General features: G+C 41.1%; 2 protein-coding genes across 2 annotated transcripts; both read right to left on the bottom strand.

Moving 5' to 3' along the window:
* Positions 1–960: 960 nt before the first annotated feature.
* Positions 961–1,880, bottom strand: LOC118592422 (platelet factor 4-like). Its single transcript, XM_036201363.1, has 3 exons — positions 1,675–1,880; positions 1,300–1,432; positions 961–1,175 (listed from the first exon to the last, which is right to left on the bottom strand). The coding sequence occupies exons 1-3, from the start codon at positions 1,769–1,771 to the stop codon at positions 1,073–1,075; spliced, it is 333 nt and encodes a 110-aa protein (XP_036057256.1). The 5' UTR covers positions 1,772–1,880; the 3' UTR covers positions 961–1,072.
* A 2,940-nt stretch (positions 1,881–4,820) lies between these two features.
* Positions 4,821–6,020, bottom strand: LOC118592537 (platelet basic protein-like). The gene is made up of 3 exons (XM_036201592.1): positions 5,845–6,020; positions 5,375–5,510; positions 4,821–5,236 (listed from the first exon to the last, which is right to left on the bottom strand). The coding sequence occupies exons 1-3, from the start codon at positions 5,963–5,965 to the stop codon at positions 5,146–5,148; spliced, it is 348 nt and encodes a 115-aa protein (XP_036057485.1). The 5' UTR covers positions 5,966–6,020; the 3' UTR covers positions 4,821–5,145.
* Positions 6,021–8,894: the final 2,874 nt, after the last annotated feature.

The raw sequence follows: 8,894 nt of genomic DNA on the forward strand, positions 1-8,894 counted from the left end.
TTTACTGTGTGACTCACTGAGTCACACTACAGCTTCTGTGACGAGATTGACTTCTCTCTTCTCCTCCTCCTCCTCCTCCTCCTCCTCCTCCTCCTCCTTCTCCTCCTCCTCCTCCTCCTCCTTCTTCTCCTTCTTCCTTTTCTCATTTCCTCTTAAATTTTATTTAATTTTATTGGGGGGGTTGCAAGGGACAGTGAAATAATGGGATGGAGATGCATGATGTGAAAGACAAAGAACAACAAAAAACCCACCTGGTACAACTCCTGGGTTCCCATGACTGCTTAGCATATCATATTAATATCTCTGATGTTGTAGGATGTTAAAGAAAATTGAATTACAGATAAGGTTCTTCTGAGCCCAAGAATACTACAGAAAGTCTACTCAAGGCATCTACATTCGTAGAGCAACAGTGATGGCATGTTCCAGGTCACAGTAGAACTGTAAGTTTGCCAGGTGAAGAACCCTCATAGGTAATAATGTGAGAATAAGAGCTGCTTTTCATATTTCATTTTTTGAAATAGAAACATTCTTAAATAGAAATATAGTTTCATATAATTTCTTGGAAGTATCAACATATTAATATTATATTCATTCTCATTTTATTCTTGTTATTTTATGATAAAATAGAGTATAAATCTTAAGGAGACAGAGTCAAAGTTTGATTTATGTACTGATTTTTAAAGGCAACTTAGTAATGCTTAAGTCCCACTAGTTATTTATTGACAAAGCTGATCACAACACAAAACTAAAATGTAACGAGTGAGACACCAAAATGTAATTGAGTAAAAATGCAAATATTCATCAGCTGGCCTACAACCCATAACGCCAAGCAAATTCAGTTCTTAGACAAAAACCTCCCTTCAAAATAGTTTTGCTTAAAATTCTGGAGAGGTTTTCTCACATGTGATCAATCAGCACTATTTTTGGCTCCAATACAAAGAAACGGTTTGACTTCATGACAACTTGGTTCAGTGCATTTATTTACGTCTCAAAGGATAATATAAACATTGGAAGATTGCCGTTAGAGCGCAAGTGGACCAAACTCCAGTATCCCGTATAACACATTGCAGACTTAGGCAGCTAGCGCTGAACTCTCCAGGAGTTTCTTCATTACTTTCTTTAAAAAGGGTGCTTGTCGGTCCAGGCAAATTTTTCTTCCATTCTTCAGAGTGGCTCTGCCAGGGGAAAGGGAAGAAGGCAGGCACTCTTCAGGGCCTTGGTTGGAAGAAGGGAAGAGACAGAAAGGACTGAGCAGAGGAGGAGGAGAGGACGGGCCTGGGGGACGTGGGCAGGACTCACATGATCTGGGGAACTTCACAGTGGCGTCCTGCCTTGATCACCTCCAGGGTAGTGATATGCTTAAAGTGGATCCCAGAGGAGAGAGTCTTCGCACACACACAGTTAAGATCTCTGGCATCTTCTTCAGGACTCGCTGAGGGCAAAAAGAGAGAAGGGAGTGGGGAGTAGAGGAGGTAGTGGTGGGTACCACATCACCGCCAGTGACACCTCTGGACTTTTTCCTCTCCCATAGCTATAGCACCACCTCTCATTCAGAAGGCAGGTGGATGGTAAAGGGCAGTTGGCAAGCCAATGCAGTATGACTGCCTCATTAGAGTTCACCTCCCCACCCCTGAGGCTCCTGAACCATCTTCCTGCCCCTTCACCCTCTCTCACCGCTGGTGAAGGCGATCACGGCTGGCAGAAACAACAGGCCCAGAAGCAGCAGCCCAGGGTTAGGCCGGGGGCCTCGAAACACCACAGCGACGTTCATATCAAGAGTCTGGCACTAGATCCAAGGACTAGCACAGAGCAACTGGGGCCTGGGGCTCTAAGCACTGGCCAGTGGTTCCTGGTACTTTCCAGGCACGTTTTATCTCCTCTGCCAGCCCAGCCCGGAAACCTGGGATACAGGATGAGGAACTGCCCTGCGGAAGCAATGACCCCTGGGGAACAGCAATTGGGCTCTGGCCAGCCAAGATTAAAACAAAACAGAGTGAAAAGGAAAGCTGAGGTCAGCTGTCTTGACTAGTGGTTGGTAGCAGGAGCCGCCTCTCCAATGTGAACTTTATATGAACAATTACGGAGTCAGAAAGAGTAGGACTTTAATTTTGCAAAAGGTATGCCGCATGTAACAGAGAGCCTCTGCTGTCACTCTACAGGTTACAGAACATTTACCTTCACAACCAGTTTGTTGCCTTCCCAACTGCCAGTCCCCTTCTCAAACGCCTGGTTTCTCCTGCCTTTCTTGCCAGTCACTCTTCCTGTTGATTACAGTGAGTTTGACTACTGTGTGATTAGAGATGTGTGGTTTGAAATGTATTTATTTCTGACACTAGAAAGGTTAAAGTTAGTGTCTGGTCAATGACTACTGAATTTCATCCTTATGTGGAAGCATTCCCTAGTCTTCTAACTACTGTAAAATGTACGGCAGGAAGCAAGGTCTGGTGTCCTCGTTGCTCTTTTTGGAAAAATCTCCAGTTATATTTGAATGTGTTGCTTTGATAACATCTTTGAGCATAGGTATTTCTCTATTCAGTTATACTCCAGGTAAGATCATAAAAGAGGTTGTGGGACAGTTGGAGACCTCTATAGGGCTTTACGCCACATACGGTTATAATTATGTACTTATGTGGCCATTTATCTGCCTCTTCTGCATAGTTATATTGTCAAGCATAATTCCCTGGAACATACATTTCTGAACACTCAGCATCGACTACAATGACCACTCAGCACTGACCCCAATGGCTACTGCAAAGCATGTCATAATTCTATGTGTATAGGGAACCGAAACTCAAGGCCTCTGCTGGGTAAGCAACAAAGGGAGAGGAAAAGAGGGTTTGAATATGGACAACAAGGAAATACTTCTGTGCAGCTTAGCCCCAGATTCCAGCATTTGCAGAGTAAAGGAATCCAGACAATAATGCCAGTCAAGGCAACCTTTCTCTTCCTTTAGAGAAAACAGTCCAGTATAGGTACATAACAGCAAAAGATACTTTCATCTCCAGAAGAGTAAGCACAGTATAAACACTGCCATGTTAAGAAACGGTGTGAATGGAGACGGAGAAGAAGTGGAGGGGGAGGTGGGTAGATGGGACGTGGAGGGAGGGAACTGGAGGAGAGGAGGGAGGGACACTGTGATCAGTGTGTAAAATAAATGAAAGAAATGTTAATTAAAGAAAAAGAATCAGTCTTGCTAACCCTCAGTGGGAGATTGCCTAAGACAGGCACAAGATGTCACAACTGTTTTTAATTATTGGAGCAAAGCTAATGAAAACTGTCTCCATTTACTGCTTTATTACATGTTTATGGGACACTTCTGTAATTATTACTGAATAAGTGCTTATTTTGCAGGCAAAATATCCTAAGGCACCGAACCTCTGCTGGTGAAGAGACAGGAAAGGGAGCCCCCCCCCCAACTCCCCCGTCATGCAGAGTTCAAGTGAACTACATGCTTAGTATATGTGTTCCCCGAAGTCTGTGTACAGGTTGGAGGAGATGAACCTTTTCCTTTCTCCATGATCAGTATAGAGTAGGAGAGTTCTATATCAAGTAGTATCTTATGTGCCAATAACATGGTGTGATATGTAATGCAGGCTCCTCAGTGAAAGCGTCGTGCTCCTGTGGTTAAAGAGCCAGATCTCAACCATGCTTTCTGATCATTTCATGTGCTAAAGCAGTTTTCTTTGGACCCTGTTGGGAATTGAACCCAGGGCCTCTCACATCCTGGGCAAGTGCTCTACCACTGACCTGCATTTTCGACACAAGGCAAGTCTTGTGATTTCTTTCCCTTCAGGTTCCCTCTCTCCCTGTAACTTGGGAATGCTAGCAGCCATGCTAATAGCCAGTGGCTAACATTTGTTAGTGGGTTATTATGTGACAACACACAGTCACATAATACAGCATTTGAGTTCATTCTTTTCACCCTCACATCAGCTCACTTAGACAGGCAAGAAATCATTCCCATTTTAGAGACAAAGAAACTAAGTCACAGAGCAAATCAGCAACCTGACCAAAACAAAACAGCTACTGAGTGGAATTATTCTGGTTCCAGAGGATGGACTTGTCACCAGATTATAGGGACCTAGTAAGATTATTTAGTTAATATGCACAGAGCACTTAATATGCCTGGTATTTTTTAAGTAATACATTCTTGTTAGTGTAAGACATTAAAAATGGCACAGATCACCAACTTAGTGGCTTTGCCTGAAACTAATGTGAAACAGCAAACATTTTTTTTAAATAGAAGCCTGGGAATGCTGCCCAACAGCAGAACACTTGCCTACCATACAAGATGCCCCAAGTTCAGTCTAAGAGAGAGAATATAGTAAAACATTTAACAGCAGATAAGACCTATCTAACATATTTCCATGTTTCAGACAATAGTGAAGTTTTTAAAAACAGGGTGTGTTATTCCCCTTCTCATCACACGCTTTTGATGCTACTGGTGTTAAACATATTCATTATAGAGTAAATGACCACTGCTTAGAGAACTTACATTCTATGACTTTATTATGTTCGATTGAAGGTTAAAACAAACATTAGAAAACATTGCTGAGGCTGCTTGGGAACAAGGCATTCTAGGGCTAAGAAACTGGAAAAACTCTAATGAACACATATCTACTGCTTGGCTCCAGGAAGTTCCTATTATCATTGACCACTGTGAATTTGTCATTATGTACGTATATACATATATGTATATAACAGCAGTTAATGAAAACAGAGGCCATGGACATGAAAAAGATCAAGGAAGGGAACATGGAAGGGTTTGAAGGGAGGAAAGGGAAGGGAAATGATGTAACTATAAACTCAAAACTAAAAGAAATAATTCAAAAAATACAGGAAAATCTTGACATAATGCATTTAGAAAAAAACCTTCAACTAAAGAAATGCAAAGCACAGCACAATGTTTAGCCAAGAATTGCAGAAATAAACCATAAATTGCATGTTACAACTCAGTTAGCTCATTTTCATCTTCTTTGTACTATCCTTTGACACACCTTCTCAGAATACAACATGCTTTCTGAGACAAAATGAAAGTGTGTCCAGATTTTAAAGTAGAAAATGATTGTAGAACATCCAGATTTCAAAACACCCCACCCTTCTTGCACACTAAAATGGTTCAGCAGAAAGTCAACGGACGGCTGGTCAATAACCTTCCAATATCTTCATGACGATTTTCTTGATGGCAGGGGCATTTGGGTCCAGGCAGGTTTTATCTCCATTTTTCAATGTGGCTCTGCAACCAAGAAAAGGATTATTATCTGTGTATAACTCAGCCTTTGTGTCTGAAGAGATCCATGAGGACAGAGAAGAGAGTGTAGGTGAAAATGAAGGGTTCCCTAATAACAGTAATAACAAAGAACTAGGGACTTACATCACTTCCACGTTGGCACAGTGGACTCCTGGCCGGAACACATTCACAAAGGAAATACTGTTGAGTGGGACTCCAGAGATTATGTTCGGACATCTACAGCGCAATTCAATATATGGGTCCGGGTCCACAACATCAGCTACATTGGAGCACAAGACTTAATTAGTGACTTTAAATTATTTTTCCTCCTTTTCTTACTTGGAAATTGGAGGTAATTGTCTCTCTTTTACACAGACATTTTGAATATGACCTGTAAACTTTTAATAACAAGGCTTACAGACTGTCTTCCACATTTGAAATGCCCATATCTATATCTTAGAATTCTTAGTCATTATACCCTCCAAACTGAGAAGTCCCAATATGATCATTTTATGCACACCCACAACCTCCCACACACACAGAGCACAAGCCTCCTGGACACAAGCTGAAGGGAAGCAGCCATCCACCTTCATCTTTCCCTAGGTTTCTCTTACGTCGTCCAACTGTAGTGGGAACCAGTGCCGTGAGGAGCAGCGCCAGCAGTGGCAACACCTGTAGGTTAGGAAGAGGCCTAGCCCTGGTGCAGGAGGATGTAGGTCTGAGTCTGAGGCCCATGGTGGAGAGACTGAGCTAGAGCTGTTTCCAGGAGATGCAACGTAAGGATGAGCTGCTGCCTAGAACCCTGATGCTACGGAGCTTTATAGGCCTCCACACCTCTTTTTATACCACCGAAGAGGTGGGGAAGGGGAAGTGAGTGTATGTGGTGATGTGACCATAAAAGGATGGTCAAGTTGTGCCCAACCCACACTGACCACACAGGTCAAACATCCTGCAGAATTAGCTGCAAGTTGTGCATCATTTCATTCCCATTCCTTCTGGTACTCTCAACATCTGACTCTTCCAGATGTATAAGCCCCTGACTTAGAGGTAAGACCTAGGCCAAAATACGGTAAGCATTTTCTCTGTGTGAGCACTTAGTCACGAGCCACACCCTTCCTACAATGCAGTTTGGGGGCTTAAGAGACACCATTCCTACTTTCAGTCACAGCTCCTTGAGAAGGAGCGGCCCTTCTCTTACCAAATGACAAAGAAAGTTCCTGTGCGGGTTCTTGGTAGAGGTCAGAATTTGTTTGGCATGTGGGGTGGAAATATGAGTCACTTACTATACAGGGTTGTTTTAGGTATGACTTTATGTGCTTCTTTCTATCATTTAAGTAAATTCTCTTTTGCAATTTCATCAAAAGAGCATAAACACATTATCCTTTATATAATAAACTACTTGTTTCTACTATATAAGCGTGTGTGGATATCAAGGTAATTATTGTCCCTTTTATTTTTAAAGAAATATTCATACACTATAGATATATGAAAATATGTTCTTTCCTCTTCATAGTTACTCCAGACAAGTGCTTTTCAATGGTAGCCATCAGCAGCTACCATAGCCAAATAGAAATTTGGCATTTCTATTCTATCTGCATTTATATGTTTATGTTTATGGAGACACGCACTAAATACATATGCACAAAAATATCTTTTCTACACAAAAGGAATGAATGATTCTATATAGGTCATGATATACTTTACTGGTCTTCTAAAACTCGTAGTGAAATATAAAGGATTTTAACATTATTCATAATCTTTCATTTTTCTGGCCACCACAAACAACCCTGTGTATGGCTAACAATATTTGCTGGCTTCACTGTAGACTTTTTATCCATATTTAACACTAGGCAAACTTCTTCCCACATTCAGTTGGTAAGATTTCTATAGTTCTTCGAGGGAAACTATGTGTAGTATCTTCTTAGGTGCAAGGGATAGTTGCTCAATTTAGAGCAAACTGGCCTCCTACTCACTGTACAGCAGAGATTCTCAAACTGTGTCTCAGCCCTTTTGGGGGGTCAAATGACCCTTTCACAGGGGTTACACATCCCACATATCAGATATTTATATTACAGTTCATAACAGCAGCAAAATCACAGTTATGAAATAATTTTATGGGTATGGGTTACCATAACATGAGGAGCTGCATTAAAAGGTCTCAGCATTAGGAAGGTTGAGACTACTGCTATATAGCCTAGGGTAGCCTTGAACTCATGATCCTTCTTTAGTCTCCCAAATGCTAAGATTGTAGGCATACACTATGATGACCTGCTTTAAGGCAATCAATAAATGTATCTTGTCACAAAAGAGACATTGTCCAGAAGGTTCAGGAGGAAATACTAACAAGTCAATTGTTGGGTAACTATTACCAGCCTTATTAGTCAGTTTTGAGATGAAACTTCTATCTGGTAGCTTCTGTTTATTCAAGAAATACTAAACATCTGTTACTTGCCTGACATTAAAAAGTTCTTGTGTGACTTATTCATTTCACTTTTCCATATCAAAAAGAAACCTAGAATATTTCCCAAAGCATTGGGACTTCAATAATGTTGTATGTTCACCACTAGGACTATTACTGTTAATTGCTATGCCTATCATTTCTTCTGTTCCAATGGTAAAAATAAAGCATGGAAAATAATGGTGATTCGCTGTGAAAATGTGCAGAGAATATTTTATAACATCCCATTCAGTTAGAAGCAATTTATATAATATTATAATGTTTATAAATACTAGAAAATCAAGAGATATCAGAGGCCCTTAGCTTTCAAATAACTTAATAGCCTTTTTTGTTAACCTTTCATCACCCCCCCCATTTTCTAAAATGTATGGCAAGTTATTTTATCTATTTTCCCCTTAGGACACCATATAAATAGCAATCACTCAGGAAACAAGCAAGTTTCTGTGACCCAAAATAAAACCTATCTTTTTTTTTTTTTTTGTATGGATACTGGAAGATCATTTGTTCATTAAAGTTAAGACACATTTTAGCTCCGCTCGCCCCAGCACTTTGAAGTGCCCTCTCTCAGATAGTTCTTCTAAGTATGGCAGAAAAAAAGCAATCACCCCAAAATCAGGTACAAAAGCATTTGGCACAGAAGATTCTAAGGTCAGTAAAATTTTCCATTTATTGAAGCTGAGATAGCAGGCTGCAAAAATTTGTGTGAGAGCGGGAAGCAAGTGTCTTCCACTTAGTGTGGAGCTGGCAGAAAGTGTGACAATGTCAACAACATTTACACAATAGCTGAGGATTCTCCTTTCTGCCCAGGAAAGTGCAGATGAGGAAGGGCATGTGCAGGATGAAGGATCATTCCAGATACTGCCACCCAGGGGACCTGGCTGTGTTTTCTAGGCCTGAGAAATTCTATTTTGAATAACTGCATTTGCTGAGCACCAAATTCATGAATGTGACTCAATTTTTCTGCACAGTCACTGTTTGAGGATAGTGTAACCTGAGACGGCTTCAGAACCTGAGGACCCATTATCACTCAGTGTCACTCATTTTTTTTTTTCCACTGTATGCCAAGTCCACTCTTAACTTAATGACTTGGAATAACTCTTCTTCTTTTGAAGGTTTTGTTGTTATTAAACTTGGGCTCCAGCTGTTGTCCTCTCCCCAGACTTCCTCTAGTGGGAGTGGGTCTGGTTAACCAGCCACTCACACCGC

The sequence above is a fragment of the Onychomys torridus genome, chromosome 10 (assembly GCF_903995425.1).
Source record: "Onychomys torridus chromosome 10, mOncTor1.1, whole genome shotgun sequence".
In the NCBI taxonomy this organism is placed as follows: domain Eukaryota; kingdom Metazoa; phylum Chordata; class Mammalia; order Rodentia; family Cricetidae; genus Onychomys; species Onychomys torridus.

Coding starts and splice junctions, on each gene's coding strand:
- LOC118592422 (XM_036201363.1), bottom strand. CDS start 1,771: ATGAACGTCGCTGTGGTGTTTCGAGGCCCCCGGCCTAACCCTGGGCTG. Junction 1,433..1,674: donor CGTGATCGCCTTCACCAGCG/GTGAGAGAGGGT, acceptor TTTTGCCCTCAG/CGAGTCCTGAAGAAGATGCC. Junction 1,176..1,299: donor TGTGAAGTTCCCCAGATCAT/GTGAGTCCTGCC, acceptor TTCCCCTGGCAG/AGCCACTCTGAAGAATGGAA.
- LOC118592537 (XM_036201592.1), bottom strand. CDS start 5,965: ATGGGCCTCAGACTCAGACCTACATCCTCCTGCACCAGGGCTAGGCCT. Junction 5,511..5,844: donor TCCCACTACAGTTGGACGAC/GTAAGAGAAACC, acceptor GCTCCAATGTAG/CTGATGTTGTGGACCCGGAC. Junction 5,237..5,374: donor TGTGCCAACGTGGAAGTGAT/GTAAGTCCCTAG, acceptor TCTTGGTTGCAG/AGCCACATTGAAAAATGGAG.